The 22,224-nt window shown below is 46.1% G+C and overlaps 2 protein-coding genes across 2 annotated transcripts in view; one reads left to right on the top strand and one right to left on the bottom strand.

Moving 5' to 3' along the window:
- Positions 1 to 760: 760 nt before the first annotated feature.
- On the top strand, positions 761 to 2,881 carry MRPS34 (mitochondrial ribosomal protein S34). The gene is made up of 3 exons (XM_084296258.1): positions 761 to 1,165; positions 1,258 to 1,300; positions 2,151 to 2,881. Exons 1-3 carry the CDS (start codon positions 848 to 850, stop codon positions 2,426 to 2,428), a joined length of 639 nt encoding a protein of 212 aa, XP_084152384.1. The 5' UTR covers positions 761 to 847; the 3' UTR covers positions 2,429 to 2,881.
- A 2,581-nt stretch (positions 2,882 to 5,462) lies between these two features.
- Positions 5,463 to 22,224, bottom strand: part of MAPK8IP3 (mitogen-activated protein kinase 8 interacting protein 3) — a 69,236-nt gene continuing 52,474 nt past the window's right edge. The window contains exons 18-31 of the mRNA XM_084296023.1: positions 20,810 to 20,971; positions 19,442 to 19,607; positions 18,796 to 18,981; positions 17,982 to 18,168; positions 17,037 to 17,159; positions 16,720 to 16,800; positions 16,114 to 16,181; positions 14,487 to 14,635; positions 13,658 to 13,829; positions 13,412 to 13,525; positions 11,981 to 12,019; positions 9,336 to 9,515; positions 8,916 to 9,059; positions 5,463 to 8,352 (exon numbers count right to left, since the gene is read on the bottom strand). Coding sequence (XP_084152149.1) covers positions 8,231 to 8,352; positions 8,916 to 9,059; positions 9,336 to 9,515; positions 11,981 to 12,019; positions 13,412 to 13,525; positions 13,658 to 13,829; positions 14,487 to 14,635; positions 16,114 to 16,181; positions 16,720 to 16,800; positions 17,037 to 17,159; positions 17,982 to 18,168; positions 18,796 to 18,981; positions 19,442 to 19,607; positions 20,810 to 20,971 — 1,893 coding nt within the window. The 3' untranslated portion in view covers positions 5,463 to 8,230. The remainder of the gene's footprint in view (positions 8,353 to 8,915; positions 9,060 to 9,335; positions 9,516 to 11,980; positions 12,020 to 13,411; positions 13,526 to 13,657; positions 13,830 to 14,486; positions 14,636 to 16,113; positions 16,182 to 16,719; positions 16,801 to 17,036; positions 17,160 to 17,981; positions 18,169 to 18,795; positions 18,982 to 19,441; positions 19,608 to 20,809; positions 20,972 to 22,224) is intronic.

Genomic DNA, 22,224 nt, shown 5'->3' with positions numbered 1-22,224 from the left:
CCGGTGAACTGCATGGCCGACCGGCCACTGTGTGCTTTATGAACATCAGCGTCGTTTGACACGGAGTTTTATTCTGTAACCTCCACACACGTCCCTTTCCTGTGCACATCTCTCGTCTGCTCGCTGACAAGACTGGTGTCTGTGTCTGAATGCCTTCAGTAAAGGACTGACAGAATTACCAGGATGGATGCATTTCCTTCAATATAAGATACGTTTAAAAAAAAAAAAAAGAAAAAAAAAGAAAACGAAACCGAAAAGAAACACCAAGAAACACCTCTGTCAGGTTTAATTTGCCAGTCTGCAGCCGCAGTCCACGGGCTAACATGGCCAGACCCAAGCAGTGTTCTGCTTCCCCAAGGCAGACGGTGGGGCCCGGCCCCGTTACAGTCGCTGCTGTCGGAGCGGTCGTTGCTGTGGGGGACTTGGTCTGGACTCGGGGAAGCAGGTCACAACTTGGCCTCATCTTGCTAAAACCTCACTAAGTGATTACCCGAGCCCCTTCTGACGAGTGTGACGTGCAAAGGGACTGCGGTACATTACAGCGTCAGGGCGCTGCCTGCGACAGCCCGGGTGTTTGGGCCCTGACCGCCGCCCACAGCGGGCGAGAGCCTGGGGGGCCCCGGGCGGGTCTGACCGCTCCGCGCCGCGGCCCTGCCCCAGCCCTGCCGGGGCTCCGGCCGGCAGGAGCCGTGCTCAGCGCACCCCGCCTGCCGCTGGGCCGGGCGCTTCGGCGGCAGCGGGGCCCAGCCGGGCGCCTCCCGAGCCCCGCCCGCCGAGCGCTCCGCCGCGGCGCCTTCCGGGCCGGCAGGAAGCGGCGGGCGGGGCCGGGCCGGGGCCGCGGGGGGCCATGGCGCGCAAGAAGCTGCAGCGGCCCATCGCCGCCATGGCCGAGAAGATCCGGCAGTACCGGGCGCTGAAGGAGCGGCCGCGGGACTCGCAGCGCTTCGCCCTGGACTACGAGACCATGCGGCGGCCGCTGACGCAGAAGCGGCTGCCGGCGCTGGCCTGGCGGGACGCGCGCAGCGAGAGCCGGCTGCTGGCGCTGCTCTGCCGCCTGCCGCGCTTCGGCGTGGGCCGCACGGTCACCCGCAAGTCCTGGCTCTGGGCGCACGACGAGCCCTGCTACTGGGTCGTCGCCAAGGTCCGGGCGGACTACACGGCCGAGGTAACGGCGCCGGGCCGCCTGCGGGCGGGGGGGCTCCGGGCGGCAGCCCCCGAGGCCGGCCCCGCGCTGAGCGCCTCTCGCTTCCTTTGCAGAACATGGACCACGGCAGGGCCTGGGGGTACCTGACCTTCAGAGGTAGGGGCTCCCCGCTGTCCTGCGGGCTCTGGCAGCGCCGGGGAACCGAGCGTGTGGGGCTGGGGGAGCTGCAGGAAAGCCGCAGTTTGTTTGTGTTTTATTTTTCTCAAATTTATCGGTAACAAAAAAGTTTTCATTTTCTTAGTTTCAAATGTTGGGGTCTAGCCCTCGCGTTCCCATTCTAAGGAATGTTATAGGAAAGCCAGTGCACCTCGGGCATGGGGAAAGGTACCGCACTGACAAGGCACGAGGTGAGGTGCCAGACTGCTTTCAGGCTTCAGAAGCGAGACACGGGATGAACGCGTGGGGACACCCCAGGTAAAATCATCAGTGAAACAGGAGCGCTGGCAAGTAAACTTACATTACCAGGATTTTAAAATAATACGTAGAGTTGTATGAGTGAATTTTCCAATTTTTAAAGCGGCTTTAGAAACGTAACTTATTGGAGTTTCTGAAACACTTGTCACCCGAAGCTTTTAAAGTTGTTGGTTATTTTTAACATGAAACTTCCCAGGGAGCCTTCATCACTGTAGAGATAAATTGCTTTCATTCTTACTCACGGTAAACAAAACAGAGAGAGGCAAAGTGATTTTTATATTACAAGTCATGACTTCTGGTCAGCACAGAACAATTTGCCTGATACCTTTTCACTTTGTTCGTGTTCTGATTTCCAAGGACAGAAGTGGGACCTCATAGTATAGGCTGAACATACTGTGTGATCTTTCCAAAGTTTCCTTTACTCTTGCCTCTTGTACCATCTGTGATACAGGAAAGTTGACGCTTGCTGTGTTTCGTGGAAGGAGTCTGTTGTTGAGAGCACTGACCACTGGTGTTCGTCATCTTTTCTCAGGCAAAACCGAAAAAGTAATGAAAGAGATCGACCAAGCCATGTACCATGACTGGCGTATGGTGCCCAAGCATGAGGAGGAGACCTTCAAGAAATTCACCCCAGTGCCAGAGGAAACCGTTCGGTACCTTCCATACCCACCTCTGCTCCGAGCCATGATCCTTGCTCAGTGGCAGAAAGAGGGAAGAGCAATCACAGAGGAGCCACTGATTGATCTGAAGAAGGCCGTGGCCTCTCACCTTCAGGAATCAAAGAAAAAAACTACAGGGACATCCGTGTAAAGTCTTGTTCTATCACCTGAGCTTCCCCCATGTTTTTGCTGCGTGTGAACAGCACATCACCTTAACGAAGACCCACTGCCCACTGTGGTATGGTGGATCCAGGTTTCGTATTTTTCTCCACAGGACTGTATGGTAACCTCATCTAAAAGGAAAGGTGCAGAAACACTCAGATTTTTTTTTTTTCCATAACTTCAGTTTCAGTCAGCAGAGGAAACCTTCTTGGTTCCCTGTATATTCTCTGAATTTGTAGCTCCTGTCACCCAGCTACAGTTCCTTGAAGTACAGTTTCCCTTACAGCCTGAAAAAGTATATTTCTTTTTAAAGAACGTTTTTCAGGTAGTTTAAGTACCTTTGTAAATCACAGAAAAATAACTAAGAATATCACTTTGTTTCCCAGAGCTGTGTGTAAATGTATCTCTCTGATTAAATAAATGATTTCTTATTTCCACAGTACATTTCTAAGAAAACTTGATATTTTTTTCCAATGCCTGGAGGTCATCGTGATTAGTTGAGGTACAAATGCAGAACCTTTAGTTTACCAAATACAAGAGGGGCATCAGACTCCTTTTACCCAGGGCGGAGTATCTGAGTTGCTTAAATATTATAGCAATGAACAATGTGGGAGGAACACAACTTTTTTTGGATACTGAGCTTTATTCCCAGTGATGACTGTCCTGAGATGAGAGAATCAGTTCTGGAGGTACAAGGTAGCTGGGATTGGCTTCAAACAGTAACAGCTAATAACAAACTAGCACATATTCCGGTCATGGTAAAAGTTGCAAAAATGCAACTCTTCAGTGCAGTGCTCAGAATTTCACTTTTTCTCACAGTGTTTGTGGCTTCTGCTGCAGTGTCAGGAGCTGTTAGGGTGCTGGGGAGTGGTTCTGTTCTGGGTGTGGTGGAGGTATCACAGAAGTTGCTCAGGTTAGGAACCCAGCTTCCCGCAGTAGGAGCTATTTGGCACTTTTGTCTGCTGCAGTAAATACTTGAGAGTTGCTGTTCTATTTGCAGCAGCATCCTAAAATCACCAAGGAATTTACTGCAAGCAAGTAAAAACTGGACTCTGTGCCCTTTCCAGTGTGTATGGAAGGCCGGGATAGCACAGAGTGATGTGTCCACAGCTACCAGAAGGGGGTTGTCAACAGCCAGGAGCAAATGGGTCAACATCGGCCACCTGCACTAGCATGGGGTTCCTCACCAAAGGCTTCTGAAACTTTAAGCTGCCATGGGATGAGGGTTTTCTCATGGGCTAAAAGCTGGTCCTATGGCAAGGCCCAAAAGCTGGGAAGAACTGAGCGCTCATTCCTCAGCCCATGGCAGGAGCTGTGAAGGGTACATACTAGTGCTGGTTCCCTGGCTTTAGAAGCAAGGGGAGTGGAAAATTCAGTGGTGATAAATGCACAAATACTGTTACAGGCTGTGAGACCTCCAGCTGCAGCTTGCTGCGGATGGAGAACAGCTTGTTTGTTTTCTGTAGCCTCCTTAACCATGAATGCATTTGGGTACAGCGCGTGCAGCACAGCTCCCCTGTGGAGGAGGCTCCCGTCAGGCACTGCTGCTCAAGGCAGGGCTGGCTCCTGAGGTTAAAGGCCTCCAGCACAACTCCTGCTGGGGCTCCTCTGCCTTCAGGAGGGCAGAGCTTTCAGGTCCCGTGACAGTGGGATCATTGCAGGGGGTCCTCACCTTCTCTGGGATTAACAGGTGTCTTGGGTGCTTTTGCCCCAGTGTTCCTCTGCCTGCTGCTCCTGCAGCTCTTCATGCCCCTGACTGCTTCCAGAATTTATGCTCGGCCTTGACAGCACTCCAGGACGGGGACAACAGCATGAGGATGTGTCATGGAGTAAAACCAAGAGAACAAGCATATGCTTAAAACCAGGCTCTCCCTCTCTTGCTTTCTCTAGGGAACAGCTGCTGCTCCATGGGGGAGGAAGGAATAAACTCAAACATCATTTCCAGCTCCAGGCTGGGCTGGAGCCACCGCAGGGCAGAGCAGGGAAATCCTGGGACATGCAGTAGAGGGGACAGAGGAGCTGCCTCGCCTACCTGCTTAAAGCACGCAGCACCCTGGCAGCCCTTGTCAGGCAGGGCTCCTGCCTTCAGGGCCTTTTCCAAGAGCTTGTTTACTGCTTCCAACATGCTACAGATTCACTTGGGTCTTGTAAAGCTTTGGACTCTTCCACTGGTCTTCATAGGGATTGCAGGTGGGAGGCCTAAATAGGCCACCATGGGCAGAGCAGTTAGTTGCAAGGCAAGTGACCATGTTCCAAGTGCTCTGTTCTCAAGCTACTGCACCAAACTATTCGTGTCACTGATACTACAGTGTGCTACTGTTTACAGTTTCACACACGTGCCCTAAGGATGCATAGGCAGTTAATGAGGAAGTAGATTCATGTAATTGTCTGGGAGGCCAGCAGCAAGGATCCTGCTTCATGCAGTTCACTCTACGGACTGACAGGTGGTAATTGGCAGAGTCAGGATTCATAATCCTACTCACTAATTTTTACTACTTTTCTGTCACTTCTTATCTATTACTGCTACGCATATCCTTTGAATGAATTCAACTCTAAAAAATAAATACAAACTTGTATAAATGCTGCTGAGACTAAGAGGAGCAGACAAGTGTGGTAAACTTTCTGCAGTGTTGAATGTCACTAATGCCTACTGCACTTTGTGAACCACCACCCTGTACTGACAGGACATTGGTAACTTGAGCGCTGAAAGCTGAGACTTGCCATGTTAACCCTACTATCTCACCAGAAGGGGACTCCACAAGGGCTGCTGTAGGTAGCCAGCAGCTGAACAGTCCTTTTCTACCTTTTATATCGGACTCTGGGAGAAGCAACACATTGCACTTGCCTCAAGGGCATGCGGCTTGGAGGATCAGCACCTCCTGCTCAAGTACAGTGAGTAATAAACATCTCATTTCTTGCTAATAAATTGCTAAATGGGGGAGCCCATTTAAATATCATGATGTTATTAAAGGCTGAGTAGAAGTCCCAGTGCCTTTATACGAACACGATATACAGGCACTTGCTGATGTTAACACATTTATTACATACAGAACAGATATGGTTTGTTGTTTGATAGCATAGGGGAAAAAGCATGGGAACGTATTCATACAGCGGTCTCTTTACAGAATGCCATCTTCTGACCAAACAGCGGAGTTTACAGGCCTTAAGACACTTCTTAAAATCCTTTTGTAACATACAAGATACTTTACATACATCACAGTGGAGATATGACAGGGAAGTGTGGTGAAGCCAGTCAGTTCTCACCTTGCTGCCCAGCAGCCACCAAATAACAGAAGCTGACAGTAGAAAATGGTTCTACTTAGCTGTAGCTACCCCTCTTACGCATGTGCTTCTCTTGGAGGAAGACATGCATCCAACTGGAAAGGAACCTGTTGCTGGAGACTCAAGACCGGTTTCCTTATGTTGCCAGGGATCAGTGGGTAACAGAAGACCGAGTCACTTTTACTGATAAAACCAAATACAGAACAAACAGGTAAGAACATTGCAATTCTCTATTTTCATGTTGGAGGTTCAACAGAGCTAATAAACTGGACTTACTATGCCTTGTTTTTACCTTAAATTAGGCCAAATTATGAATTTTTCTGGGCCATAATTAACTGTTAGTTGTCTGTGGAATCTGCTAGCTAAATGTCTATCTTCTTGTTAACTTTAATGCATTCTGCGCCGTGACCCAAAGAACTTGTCCTAGCAGAAAACATTTGGGGAAAGCGAACAAGAAGTCTAGCATGGTCAGCAGTACCCCAGTGAGATGTTCCTGGTGAAACGTTCCCATTCTGCATGCGGGTGTCTGTTCCAAGAATCCCTTAGCCAAAGGCAAGGCAGAGATTCCAGTGTGTTGATGGCTGGAGGATGTTATCCAGCTGGTTTCCTGCCTCTGTGAGGAGTGGTGCAGGTCCATGCATCACGAGCAGTGCTCACAGGCAGTGCAGGCACCGCTGTGGCCCTGTGCTTTGGTACTTGAGGTCTCTGTTCTCTGGATGTGTCCTCTTAGTTCCTTGTGGAGAGGAACTGTGTGCCCCTGCCTTTTCTGAACTGTGGATTCAAAAAGCATTTCAGTGCTGCTGAATCAGGACAGATGTTACATGTTAGAGCTTCCCCAGTGAATACTGTGTCCCTGCAGCACACAAATAGCTGTAGACCACAAGCCTTGGGAGCAGCCTGGGTCATGGCAACAAGCGCAGGACACACCTGGGACATATTCCCCAGAGATGGAGGCGAACATCCCTGTGAGACCGAGAGTGCTGCACAGCTCAGAAAAATCAAGACGACCACCAGGATCTTCTCAATTCATCGCTAACAACATGCCCTTTGGAGGCAGGTCTGTCTCCACTGTCAGAAAGGAAGGACAAACCTCCACATCTGGAGCTGCCATGCTCTGAATACGGAGCTTAAAACTGCTCTCCCTGACCCCGATTTTTGCTGCTTCTCCTATAAGCAGGACACACACTTACAATCCCACAGCACAGCTTACACAAGGAGGGCAGTCAAAATTTCTCTCGGGGTTGTCATTCTTTTCAGGAGTCAGAAATGTACAGCTTTTCAAGCTACTTAATAAAAAAGTCAGTCAGTGCTTGTGATGTAAAAGATGCTGGGAGATCTGGCCTCATTTCTCTTTTCCATGTGACCTCAGGTGAGAGACAGCCTGTACACCTGGACTGCATCTACACACTTCCCGAACCTGACAGTCACCGTGTGAAAACAGCCACCCCCTTCCAGCAGGATGCCTGCAGTTCCTAGGATGGGACACATCCTTATGAGTCAAGGTAACCTCACCGTGTTAATGCAGAATCCACAGTACACCAACGTTATCTGCCCTACAGAGTTTAAAAGCCAACGAATGCTATATAGAGACAAATTTATCCTAAACCTTTCAGGCTCAAAAAGAATGAACTCAAGAGTTCTTTTTTGCCTGGCATTTTTTGGAAAGGGAGTTAAAAGTATTGCTGACTTCTCTGCTCTCAAATAACAAGGTTCCAGTACCTCTTTGTTACCATAGCTTCCAAAGGCCCCATGGCCTCCACAATCAAACACTTGCCACCCATCGGAGGCTACCACACAATTCTCTCTGGACACATACAGTCACCCAGCGCACTACTGCTACGACAACAGCAGCAGAAGAGGAGGGAGACTTTGCATCTGCTCGTATGGAGGATGTGTTCCCCACAGTAATGGCCCTGCCACCTTTTCCAGCCAACAAGCAGAAGTGCTCCTTTCTATTGAAGGCTCCTTGGACCTGGCAGCTGTCAGTCTGGGGGATATTATTCTGTGCTTAAGTGTACTCTGTGCATAGTGGATAAGGTGAAAAGTCCACTGGTGAACTAGAAAGGATTTCTTCTAGTGTTGTAGGAGTTGTGATTTACCACCACTGCTTTGGCGGGGGACACCAGGGTGACATACTACTTCTCATGCAGGTGGGAGCAAGGCAACCTGCTGGACAACCACAGCCACCACCAGTCCATCTCCCCAGCCCCAGGCAAAGTCTTTGCACAGCTCTGGCTCCAGGCTTCACTTTATCAATGCGCTGCCATTTCTCTTCCTTGTAGACGCCAGCTCCAGAGCAGAACAATAACCCAACCACGCAGAAAGCGCACAGGCCCAAGATGAAAGCTGCAAGTTCAGAGGTTAGAAGGGGGTGACAGTCCGAGGCAGGAGCCGCTGCAGTTGTCTGGGGTCGGTTTCCAGCAGTAGGTATAATGCAGACGTTCTGTATGTACATCTTGGCATTCAGGTGGGAGGAGGGACACTTACGTTGGTAGGAAAGGAGAAATTCTCACTCAGGGATATATGATACCTGCCACACAATAATGTGGCTCCTTTCTGCCTTAGAAAGTACTGGCTTCACCTGGGTGGCATCTCCTGCGTTCTCTTCTGTCTCATCATCTTCTCCATCCCCTGAAGAGAGAAAGCAGAGTAAGAAAGGCAGGACACAAAATCCCAAGTTATGCTGCCCTGGAATTCTTCAGAAGAGGTGAGTATCACTGCTACAGTCTCTGCAGCCTGATGACAGGCAGCATGAGTGCAGACCTTCCTGTATGCATATAGAACATCTATAACAACAAGGTATTTTTCTGAAGCAGGCCCATATGAATGGAACAAACTATCTGTAGCAGTAGGGTAAACTGCCCTTCTGTTTGGGGAAGCCAATGTTTATGACACAGTGCCACAGACCAGCATAGGTGACCACAGTGAGACAGCAACGTTTGGAGCCTGTGGCACAGATGGTTTTATTTTTTTCATTCATGCTGACTGCATGGCACTACAAGCTCAGGCAGGGGCAGGGTCTGGCAGCCTTGTGCTGTGCAAGGAAAATGCTTGCTATCTGCTCCCACTGCAGAAGGTAGGAGAAAAACAGCCCTGCTTTCCAGATGTCTCTCCCCACAGCAGCGATCCTTCTCTCTGTGATCATAGCCCCGCACCCCTTCCTGTTCCAGATGTCTCCCACTGCAGGCACTCACCGATCCGGAAATCGATGTACCCTTCTCCTCCACTCAGCACTAGGACATTCTTCAGCTTCTGCCCCTCAGTCTCTGTGGTTGCTGTGCTGGGGTTCTCTGAAGGGCTGTCCAACACACTCCCATTCAAGGTTGCGAGGACGTTCCCTGGGTCAGGACAGAGGTACCGTTAGTGCCTCTGCTCAACCCTCATGTATTTAACACACACAGATACAATTGCACAGGACAACTCCTTCTGCTGGTGAACTCTGGGAGACACTGCAGTTTAAACGACTAATGTCCGAGCCACAGTGACATCTGTGTGGCACTGATTGTGCTAAGAAATCGTACAGATAAGCTTTTGCTGCAGATCAGCTCAAGCTCCTGCCATAGAATGAACAGCAGCACAAGGCCCTCCTGAGGAAGGGCAGTGCTCATCCTTACCAGGCACAGAGACAAAGAACTTGACAGCATCACGGTGACCATGGAAACAGAGTTGTGCCTGAGCCATGGAGCAGTAGGGAATAAAACTGCTGGCAGATTTGTCGCTGTTGTCATCGCCATACACGTGGATGACCCCACCAGAGCGGCTGCCCTCTCCAGAAGTGGGTGATGTCTTGTTGGCTGGGGACAGGGAGAAGGAACATCGTTAATGATAGTTTTGGTCCCATTTACAGAAGGGGCTCAGTGAAAGAGAAAACTCATGAGCCATGAAGGAAAACCTTAAAGTTCAAGTCTCTTTAAAGGTCTCATAGAATAGAATAGTTCAGGTGGAAGGGACTTTCAAAGATCATCAAGTCCAACTGCCTAACCACTTCAGGGCTAACCAGAAGTTAAACCATATTAATGAGGTCATTATCGCAATGCCTCTTGAGCACTGACAGCCATGGAACCTTAGGAAGCCTGTTCCAGTGTTTCACCACCCTTACAGTAGAGAAATTTTTCCTCACGTCCAATGTGAACCTCCCCTGGCACAGCTCTGTGCTGTTCTTGCACGTCCTATCCTCAGTTACAGGGCACAGAGACCAGCACCTCACTTTGCACTTCCCCTCCTCAGGAAGCTGCAGAGACAAAGTAGGTCACCTCCTGGCCTCCTTTTCTCCAGGCTAGACAACTCAGGTGTCCTCAGCCTCTCCTCATAGGGGAGGCCTTCCAGCCCTTTTACCAGCTTTGTTCTCCTCTGGACACTCTCTAGGACCTTAACACCCTTTTTATATCATGGAGCCCACCCAGAACTGCACAAGATACTCAAGGTGGGGTTACACCAACACTAAACTTAAGGAAGGGACCTTAAAGATCATCTAGTTCCAACCCCTCTGCCATGGGCAGGGACACCTCCCGCCAGACCAGGTTGCCCAAAGCCCCATCCAGCTTGGCCTTGAGCAGGGATGGGGCATCCACAGCTTCTCTGGGAAACCTGTTCCAGTGCCTATGAGTACAGAATTTCTAAACCTACCCTCTTTTAGTTTAAAGCCAGTACCCCTTGCCCTATCATTACAATCCCTGACAGAGTCCCTCCCCAGCTTTCCTGTAGCCCCCTTTAGGCACTGGAAAGCCACTCCCTGGGGCCTTCTCTTCTCCAGGCTGAACAACCCTAACTCCCACAGCCTGTCTTCATAGGAGAGGTGCTTCAGCCCTGTGATCATCTTTGTGGCCCTCCTCTTGCCTCATTCTAATACTTTCACGGTTTCCAAGTCAAGTCCTTTGCTCATGCCAAGCTCTGAGCACACAGGCTGCTGAAAGCAGCCTCGGTGTCTGGCTGCAGGCCTCTCAGCCCAGTCAAGGTCACAGCAGCAGAGTACGAGCCTTCCTTTGTCCTTGAGTTAGCTCTTAAACAGAAGATCAGCTACTCAAGCAATGAACATCAGAAAGATAGATGTTCACCACCCACAGCTTCCAAGGATTTCAAAGTCAGCTCAGAGGCCTGCACCTTGCAGGTCTGAGCTCTCAGGATGCGGATGTTTCCACTCACCAAGGAACAAAGAACAGTGCTCAGAGGCCAGGACAGGAGATGCTTTCCTTCTGCAGGTACCCATATTAGTAAACCAAAAACAGTACTAAAATCATAAGGCTTCACTTTCTCTATTTCCAGGCAGAACTGAATTGCTTAGTTAATCATCTGTAGTTCTCTGTGTTGGCTTGGGCTGAATTTCAGCTGGTAAGTGGCTCAGGAACAAAGGAGATTTTTACCTAGCAGGTTCATGATAGGATGCTGAGGTAAATACAAATATTTGGACAGAAGAATGAGAATCAATGTGTGCAGGGACAAGAATATCCCTAAGATGAAAGCTCTCTGCACGTCTCTGTGGTTTGGTTTACTGTAAGCATCTACAACTGGCTCAGCTCCTCTGACTGAGGGACAGGGCTGGTACTCGTGCTTCAAGCTTCAAGCTCAATATCTGGCTTCTCACAGTGACCAATACCAGATGCTTTAAAAGGAAGAGAGACATGCTGATAATGTTTCTGGACAGCCACAGGAACATCCTACAATGGGAAAAAATCCTCTTTTCTGACTGTGGAAAGGCTGAAGTATGAATCTGAATGGCGAACTCAGACCCTGCCTTAACTGGCACAAAACCAAACAATCTTCAGTATTTATCCAAGTCTCTCTTGTTAAAAGTCTTGGTTGATTATCTGCAGCTGTCAGGTGCCACAGCACCTACTACCACTGGCCTGGAAACTGATTAAGAGAAGCATCCTTGGAAAACAAAGGATGACCATGGAAGACCTTGGAAGAACATTCTACTCCTGCTTCTTGGAGCTGACTGACTAAATCTTTACAATCTCCATCTCAGACCTGGCCTACCAGAACAAGGGAACTGATTCTGATCAGAGGAAAGTACCTTTGACACACAAAAAAGGAGCAATGGCTGATGAGATGGATAAAAACGTTTTGGCTATGGGAAATGATGACATTTACATTACTGTCTCTGTTCACTTTTCTCAGATGACTAGCTTAAAATGAAAGAGTGATGAGGAAAAATGGGTGGAGAGGTAGGATGTCAGGATGGAAGGGTAGAAAAATACGAATGCTAAGGTGAGCGGGTGTAAAAGGAGTGCAAGCTGAAGGAAGGAGGCAGTGGACTTACCCCGGAGCCCAAGAAGTTGGCCTCGGTGGAGGACTACAGCTAGGTACAGGGAGGGAGTGGGAACACACAGGGGCACAGGAAGAGATAGGCAGGATGGGAGAGAAGAAAAAGGTGGTTACTGGGAGAAAATTCAGGGAGCAACAGAAATGTATAAACTTGGAGAAACCACAACAAGAGCTACAGGTTTGATCAGCTTATACCAACACTGTTCTTGCTCATTTTGCTCTTATCATACGAGGATAAATATAGTATCCGAGACAGAAGAGGGTCCATGGTCACAAAGATCCATTGCTAAAGTTCTTAGTGAAAGTTTACAGCTTACCACATTTTTACAGAAGCACCAAAAGATAATGCAACTGATTTACAGCACGGAATAAGCTTAATTCAGAATTATGACAACAGTACCAAGAAAGAATGGGACCTAATGTAGTGATTCAGAAATGAGACAGAGTTTACAATGTACAGAGGACTCTGTCACTGGCTTCCTGGTGTCAGTCCCAGGGTCTTCAGCAGCCCTAGAGGAGACAACTTCATCTCTGACTTCCAGGAAAATTACAACAGATTTGCTCCTCTTACACAAGAGCTATTTGCTTCTCAGCCTTCCTGTCACCAGTGGTGAGAAAATGTACATTTCACTGCTGTCTGTTGAAAGCAACTGCAGTCAACCTCAAATCCTACTCCCTCAATATATTTTGGAACAAATGTTCCACCAAGGAAATTAGATGCTGACCAGAAGGTACAGAACAGAATTACTGAGAGCTTCAATTCAACTTTCAGCTTTAGATATGTGCCTGTTAACTACTACTGCTAGGTCTCTTCACCAGGTTTAATTTGTGTTAGGATACTGATTTCTACTTGACTGATAAAAACTGAACCCTAATATGAGTAAACGCAGCTTTTCTAAGGTCAGCTTCTGAAAAATACTGTCATGGAGATGTCTACAGCAAATTAAAATTTCCAGGGAAATCTTCCTGGTGACTCAAGAGCCTCCTTTTGGAGGCTTGCTACAATTTCCAAGGCTTTGTTTCTCCTTTTTTCCAGTAGCTACAAAATCAGCTCACATCAGTCTGCTCTGTCAAAAGAGAAGACCATAGAGATTGTAGAGACATCATTGGTGCCCCAAGAAAAATACAGCTTCAACTGAACTGAAAGGAACAGTAACAAATCTCCATCTGGTTTTAAATAGGCTAAAAACATTTAAATGCACGCTTAGTTCCATAATTAAGAAACAGTTAAACCAAGGGCAAGGTAACTCGTACTCAGGACGCTTCTCTCTGAACGTGGCTATGGTCAACGGTGTGTCAGGTTCAGAGGAAAAACATACAGAAAATATTAGCCTGCCAGGGCCATCTGCCACACTGCACAAATAACATGCAAAAGCACTGTTCTTTTCAGGGCAACATGGAACAGTTTCTGATAAAGATCACTTACTCTCAGTCAGTGGAATGGAGATAACAACACCATTCCCTGTCCCCACCCAGAGACGATTGCCAGCAATGAGCAGAGCTGTAATCCGTACAAAGGAGAAGCCCAGTTTTCCAGTACCTAGGTAAATGTGCATAAGAACTGTAGTTAGTTAAGACTGCAGGACTTTGAGCAAGGTCTTCTACTGAATTTTCATTTCTCTCTGATCTCAGTAAGCAACAGACTATTTACTGACAGTCCCTACTGCCTCACCTAGCATCTTGCTGACATAAGGCTCGATGTCAACATCCTGCAGATGTTGATGGCTGTGAGCATGGTAAAGCCTCAGGGTGGAGTCCAGGCGGATGGAAACCCATACTCCATCTCCAATCCATGCCAGCTGTCGCACCTGGCTCTCGCGCCGAGGGTGGGCATCAAAGGATTTCTGAAATGCAAAATAGGTGGGCCGGTGTGAGTTCACAAAAGATGTGCAGTTATCTGCACATATATTCTATTTTCCTCGACTGAGATTGCATGTTTGGGTTTCAAAGCCTTTGGAAGAAAATGTATTAATGGCAGAAGTTAACTATAGTATACAGAAAATCCCTTGTTTGAAATGAGGAGTTGCATGGCACAGAGTTGCAGCTTCTCAGAGGACATGGGCTTTGCAGAGCACTTTGGGAGCAGGAACATTTAGAAACCAACTGCTTTCAATGTGATTGGCAGAGAAGGTAAGGACTTGCTAACTACATCCATCATTTGTGCCTCATCACCTACAGATGGAGAAGTCTTAGACCATACATGAAGGAGAGCTGTAAAGCACAGGCATACATTTGTACAGTATGTGATCCCATAGCATTAGTAAAGACAAAGAAAGTCCTCAGTTCAGACTTATCTAAAGATTTAAGCTCTGCAAAGGGAGGAAGGAATAAATGCCTCTCTGGCAGATTGTGTCATAAGATGACCCAGACTGACAGTTTGACAATTTTCATCCTACAGTCAGCAATGGACAATAAAAATGTTCTGTATTTCCATAGCAGAAAACAGCGAGAAGAATAAATACAACACAAGTATGTGCATACATACACATTTGCTCTCATACCTCAATCTGCATTGTCTTAGGTTGAATAACGTGGATTTTGTTCTTGTAGCCACACCAGACTCTGTCATACACAACAGCCATGCAGCGGATAGAATGGTGAGTATGGCCAAGGTCCATGAGGTGGTAATTACTGAGATCCCACTGACCATCTAAGGTGAAAAAACAAGGGTGAAAAACAATGCAGCTCCTTCATGACATGGCAGTATTTAACAGAATCCTCTTGCCTTTCTATTTATATCTAGGAAAACAAGCCTAGCTGATACTGAAAAGCTGACCTTGCTTATGTCTGTGAACTTCCCATCAACCCACAAAACCATTTCAGGCACAGCCTTATAGTTACCAAGCACATGCCAATAGCACATAGTTTAGTAGGCTCCCCAACTCAGGCTAATTTAAACATCCCTTGACTGTAATGAAGTAAACACCCTTCCATAACAAGTACAACAAAAACAGCAGGGAAAGAAGAAAGACAAGTTAACAAGACTATGTGGAAACTTAAAAGGAAAAGAAGCATACAGTCTTTATGGTAAGGCTTTCTCATATCACAGACAGACATCGTTATTTCCCTGAAGTGTCAGGTCCAGGCTGAGGAATCAGATCTTCCTTCCCTTGGTTTTATTTGCTACCTAATCAGGCAGATACTTTGTCTTTTGCAGACAGATTGCCTCTAGGTGATGAAGCATTATCATATTTCTGATGGGAACATTTTGTATGTGCCAGTGGCCAGGACTGAACTCAGGAGACAGGCTGAATTGAAAATTAGATTGCACAAAACCAGAAAATCTCTGCATTTCACCCTAGCTGATAAACTGCTACTCAGTGAACAACTGAGTAATATATTCTTAATATACAAATATTATTCCCAATTAGCAAATTCCCATGAGCCTCAGGGTATGAATATAGCTTAAGAACTGCTGAGGTTAAAGGGAAAACACAATCTCCAACAGTGAAGAGGACAAGAAATACAGAATTCAAAAAAGCGTCTTGAAATGACACGATTAAGGCATGTCAGGTTACTCAGACATCTTTTTTTTTTTCCACAAGAAAAGTGAAATGCCAAGTGCAATATGAAGGTTCTATTTGTTTGGGATTTACAGACTTCCAAAAAAATCCAGCTCTGTCTTCTGCATATGCAGAGACCAATTCCACTGTTTACAGAGAGATCCATCTCACTTGGAAAGCAGCAGGGCTGTTTGTACTGCACAGGTGATCTGCTCAGGTACCGCTCACCTGAGCTGTTTGGAGCTCCCCGTGTGTGCACTGTACAGTTGATTTGTGAACGCCCAGTAACACTGATTATGGCCCAAATGCATTAATCTTGCCAAACATGCCTCAAACAACTGTATCGCACATGTGTTCCTAGACATGTTACAATCACTCCACATGTGCTTACACAGCACATACACACACTTGCTTTTCGCCCAGAAAACCTCAGGAAACTATGCTAAAGTATGTCTTGGGCGTTTCAGGTTAAGGGTTACATGTGTATAATAGCTACATGTATGCATCTTAACCACATGTTTGTACTCTAGCAAGCCAGCACCTTTCCTTCTTGACTAACTATAGCATTTAATTCACTGCTGCACTCTTGGCCAGCTTATTTTTCTTTTATTATATTGATCTTTACCTTCTCCTCGGTGGAATATGGCTAGTGTTCCATCTGCCAGAGCAACAAGGACCCTTCCCTTCACATGCCTGAAATCACAGGAAAGTACTTTTTACAAAGTCTGTGGAAGTAAAGAACTTAACAAATCCTTTCTAACTTCCACGCAAACCTTCTTCATGTTCTTTCTACAATTCCCATTCAGTTAAGCACTTGCAGGAACATTCTGTAATGGCAGAGGATTGTTCTTACTTATGTATAGTAGGATTAACCAACAATTTCCTGTTTAGTTTAACTTCTCTTTCACACTTTAAATTCCCAACAATTTCAACAAATTCCACCCAATTTACACCCTTTTGAAATTTTGCTTTTCTCTTTCCCACTTCTTTCTTCCCAATAGTGCACTTGTCCTGTAGCACCTCATTCACAGTGTTGGGTCAGGTCTGCAATTGAACGGGGCAGTGGATCAGTACAAGGCTTTCTAATAACAAAATCCTCAGGAAACTTTCCTCACAAATTGATGTACTTAGAAGTGTAAGGAAAAAGACTGACAAAAAACTATCACCCCAACAAAGACATCACTCAGTCACCAAACCTCCTCCTTCAGCATCCCTTGGAGTGCACACTTACACTAGACTCAGTACGGAGTCTTTCAGCTTTATTGAGTGCAGACACTTCTTCCAGTTAGACACCGCAGAGTGCACATACAACCTGTAAGAAAGGACAAATCAGGGAGGATTAGCAGCAAGGTCCCACATCTTCAGCCTGATAAAAGTAGGACACGAATGTGCAATGTGAGGTGAAATCACAGTGTCCATGATGAGCTGAGGGCTCAGAACTCATAACGAATCCCTACTGCAGAAATGAAAAGCAAGCTAGATGTATGAGGATGAGTAGAGGCCAGAGGACAACTGAGACAGAAACCTGCCAGCCTAAGGGGAACCTACCAGCCATTCTGTGCTCCCAGCCACATGGTGGGGGCAGCACTGGTGCAAGTCCCAGCAGCATCCCCATTCGGTTCCTGATCTGGCAGTACTGTGCTCGACTCTGTCTTCAGCTGACCATTCTCCCTTAAGAGACAAAAGAACATTGTTAGAATTGTTTATGAACAGCAACGCACAGAATGCCCATCTGCACTCACAGGCTGGCACTGCACAGGCAGATAAGGGCATTTGTGTATACACATCACATCCACAAAAACACTTCAGTGTTTTTCAATTGCTTGACTCCTGAACATGCAAAACTTTTTTCTCCCCCAAAGCAAATAGCCAGTGCTTTACAGCCATAGAAGTTAACTTAGTGTTTAGCAGTAATTTTCTCTGTTCAATAATTTCTCTGTTCATTTCTAACTTCAACAGAAACAACTGAGAATGACTTTCAGGAATAACTGGAACAAGGAATGACTTAGGAATGACTTTCATCCCAGATTTCCACCTTGCTCCTCAGCCCATCACATCAGACACATTTATCTTAAGAATTTTTGGGCAATGACTTTCTTCATCATCTTTACAGCACATAATAGTTATTTGTTCTTTCTTCATTATCTTTACAGCACATTAGAGTTACTACTGGAATGAACACAGGATCATTTTCACATCTCGATCAATAAGGTCCTTTGGTAAGAACATTAAGTGCACGTGCATTTAAACTCAAAGAGATCAAAATTTTTGCTCTTTAACAGCTGATACATAATCTGCTGCTGTCTAAACCATGCTTATTTTCATTTTGTTTTCTTCCTCTCCTTATCATCTCACCTGCAATACTATTTGGACACAAAATTGAAAAAAAAAAGTTTGACACTTTATCAGAAGATCAGGCTTATTCTCATAAACAGCTTATAAAAACAGAGCTTGTAAAGAACTGTACTGACACATTGGCCCCAGAGCGCCTACCCATTCTGCCTAAGAGGTGCCTGCACAGGGACTGGATCCGTAAACACGTGCTCTGTGAGGGGCCCAGGCCGGGCTTGAATAGGGTCTGCTTCACTTGTACCATTCTCTGGTACCTCTGTAGCTTCTGTTGCCTCCTCTGTGGACTGGGACTGGTTGATCTTCCCATTGCAGACAGCAGCCACTTCACCTAAGAGACAAAGAACAGCGGGAACTGTACAAAGGGCTGAGGACTGAGCTGTAAGCTTGTTAAAATCATCTTTTTATTTATTTATTTATCCTTCTTTGCCAGATACAATCAACCCCAGAGCCTGCATCACAGATAGCAGTTTATCCAGAGTGTTTGCTGCTCTGATGGGAAAACAGAGGTAGTTTTCAAGTAAAACACCATCTGTGGCTAGTAAAACATCAGGAGTTCTCCAAGGCTACCACTGCAGTATGGAATCAGCAAGAGCATTATTATGTTTTCCATACAGGTTTAATTGACTTAACACGAAGCCATGGTTGAGAGGAAAAGCCACAGCTGAGAGAAGAACAGTAACAAATTTAACAGGGCAAACATATAACCTGTCCAAAATACTCTGCTATATTAGCCCCACAGCCAGGTTGCAGGATGGGGATTCGCTTGGAGAGAAAAGAAGGGCTCTAAAGATAAAAGTACCAAAGGGACTTTGGTCTTCATGTACTGCATTAAGAAACTTCTTGAGATCTCTGAAGTAGTTCAGTCAGGGGCAGAAGGATGCAGCTATAACACTAGAAGGTCATATGGAACTAGCTGTAATTTGACTGCCATTAAGTTTTATATCCCAGAACTCACTCTGTCCCTTGTCCAGCACAGGTGTGTCACCACGCGAGGAACAGTTGCTTCGTGGCACATTGCAGCGGGTTGCACAGCCCACCAGAGTGATTCCTGCCAAGACACCATCTGTTCCAGATGATTCTTCAGGATTTACATCTCCCTCCAGAAAGATCTCGCCTGGAGGATAATCACTCTCACTGGCCGCTGAAGGGCAAAGAACAGATTCTCCCATGAATCTAGCAGCCACTGCTAATTTAAATGTAGCAGTACTCCTGAGATCACCACTTGGAGGGAAGACACTGATCCTCGAGGTTCACTAGCCCCATGGAGGCACCACAACATCAGTCAACACTGTGGCGAATCCCCTCATCCCTAATCCAGGACAGCTACAGAGCCCTCCCAAACCTGGGCAAGGCTCACTCTTGCTCCCAAGAGACATCCTTTACATGCCAAAGAAACCACTTAATAAATGCTCAGGAGTGAAGGATCTCCATAGAAGTGTCCTAACAAGAAGGCAAGATCTTGAGTTACAGTTTTGAGGGAAAATTACAGAATGCAGCAGCATCCAAGGGTTCATTCTGAAGTGATGATGCTACATTTGTCACTCCTTAAGTGGAGAAGGTGACCTTGTGCAGATCACAGACAGTGGATGGACCATACTTACCAGGGATGCTGGAGATGCAGAGCACATGAGCATTGCAGACAGTGAACTGGTCCACTACTGTGCCAGGCTGATTGGCATCAATGATTACAACTTTACTTGTTGACAGTGTACTGGTGAGAATCCAGACACGACTGGATGTGGCATCCATTTCATGGAACTCCTTTGCCTTCAGGAGAGCAAACACATGGGCAGAATCAGCGCTCCTCCCAGATCAGACTGAGCATATTATCACTTGGCAACATTTGCAGATGCAAAGACAACAATACCAGCTCCAAAGATCCAACTCTATCTCTAGCCAGTGCAGATAAACAATATGAGCAACATCAGTTGCCTTCACATTGCTGCACTTCTATCTGGAACAGAGGCCAAAAGCCTGTCTGGCTCCCTAGGGCCAGGGAAATTTGGCCATTAATTTGTATTCTGAGATATCTGACTAATACGACTGAACACTCACTTTGGACAGAATACCATGAAGCTGGGATGCACTCAAACGATCAGCTTAAGCATGCTGATCACCGAAAGACTATATGACAGCAGTGTGAGACAGCCATGAACAACTCCACAAATCAGGAAGGATAAAATGCTGTATTATCTGTATAAGTATCTGTATTCTTATACTAAAAGCAGAGCCAGAATATTTCTCAAGAGCTTCAATTTCTGAACAAAATGAACTTACAGACTTGTCTATACTCTTCATGTCTATACTCTTCTTAAAGTTTTTTGATGATGTTGTTTTTTTCTATTTCTTTGTTTAAATTTACAGTGATGAGGACTCCACAGTCTTCCTAGCAAACTTGGCAGTCCTTAACTGTCCCCATTATAAGCAATTTTTTCAAATATTCCAGGTGTTTCAAAAGCTGAAGCTGGAAAGTTCTATCCTGGATAATTGATCCCAATTACATAGGGTTCCTGACAGAACCTTACCACAAACCTTCCCCCACAAGAAAGAATCTCAGAAATACTGCAACAGTAGTGACAGTAGAAATGACTTTGCTATATATCACAGAATCACAGAATTTCTAGGTTGGAAGAGACCTCAAGACCATCGAGTCCAACCTCTGACCTAACGCTAGCAGTCCCCACTAAACCATATCCCTAAGCTCTACATCTAAACGTCTTTTGAAGACTTCCAGGGATGGTGACTCCACCACTTCCCTGGGCAGCCTGTTCCAATGCCTAACAACCCTTTCGGTAAAGAAGTTCTTCCTAACATCCAACCTAAAACTCCCCTGGCGCAACTTAAGCCCATTCCCCCTCGTCCTGTCACCAATATGTAGTAAGTACAAAGGTACTGAGAAGAGAGGACATGTAAGAGATGGAATGAGAAAGAACACTGGAGGAAAAAAAAAGTCAATTCTCTTTTCTGACCTTTTTCTTTTCAGGAGAGGTATGGTTACTTTTATTGTTCTCGCTCTCTACTTCCCGATCACAAGTGAGGGGATCACGTCCAGGATCCAGTTTCTGCCCATTCCCAGACTCCTGCTCCAAAGGTCTCCACCCCATGAGATTGACTCCAGCTGCACACCACAGCTAAACAACAGAAACAGAAATCTGAAGCAGACTGTGTAAACATACCAAACAACTAAAACATTTAGGTAGAAACAATAGATCCTGTTGATTTCTACTAGAGGACATAGTCACACTTGATGTAGGTAAGAAAAGGGATCTCTGCAATCTAGCAAAAATCACCAAGTTTTTAACAGATGTGTGAAATATTTAAAAATAAAAATAATAAATCAGGTACATAACTGGAAACAGTTTTCTGAAATGTCCTCAGTTTTTCTGAGCATTCCTAAGTGATTGTAGCAAAGCAAGATGGAAGCTGCTACTAGTCGGGGGTACAATAAGAAGCATTATACTCAACCTAAGCTGACAGTGACTGCACACCCAGTGCACTTCTGATCCTCAGTTCTCCTCCCACCCTTGTACTCTTTCTGTCTCCTCACATATCCCTTAGCCCAAAATCAGTGCTTGTCTGATCTTAGAGACCTATTCAAGGAACTAAGCCAGCAAAAATTGTCCTAAAATAATCATAAAAGAAATATACTGAACAGAATATTATCTAAAGATCACATCAACCTTCTAAAAACAAGAGCATTACAAATTTTCTTACAACTTAAATATCACAATGAAGTCTAAAATCAGCACTAAATTTTGGTGAAGTTAATGGTAGACTGCTTAGTTAGAAACAATTAGTTATGGCAGATAAATGTGCTACCTGCAGAGAAAGGATCACTTATTCTCAACTGCAATTCTACTGAAAATATTCTAGTATTGACTGGGGTGGTTTTACCCTGCTAGGAAGCTAAACTCCACCACAAACACTGTCTCACTCCCCCTCCTCAAAGGAAAAGGGGAAGAAAATATGATGGCTCAGAGGTTGAGATAAGGACAGGGAGATCACTCGCCAATTATTGTCACAGGCAGGAGAGACTCAGTGGAGGGAGATGAATATAATTTATTGCCTATCACTAACAAACTAGAACAGTGACAAACTAAAACCACTTTCCCCCCATCCATGCTTGACTCTGGCCAGCAGCGAGTCCCTTTTGGAGCTGACTGAAGCTGGCTCTTATATAACACGGGGCAGCTTCTGGGCTCTGCTCCCTGCAGCCCCCCTGCTCCTAAACACTTGCCATGTAAACCCAACGTATTGATAGACACAGCTTCACAAAAATCTTCTCTAGCTTCTTTTAGCCTTTTAACTTTATTCCCAGTCAAGAGTGAAACCCAAAGGAATGATGATGAAATGTGTGATTCCCCACTCTGCTGTAGAACACATC

The sequence above is a fragment of the Netta rufina genome (genome assembly GCF_964035555.1).
Source record: "Netta rufina genome assembly, chromosome: 15".
Taxonomy (NCBI): domain Eukaryota; kingdom Metazoa; phylum Chordata; class Aves; order Anseriformes; family Anatidae; genus Netta; species Netta rufina.
This window is presented reverse-complemented; position numbering and strand designations above follow the sequence as displayed.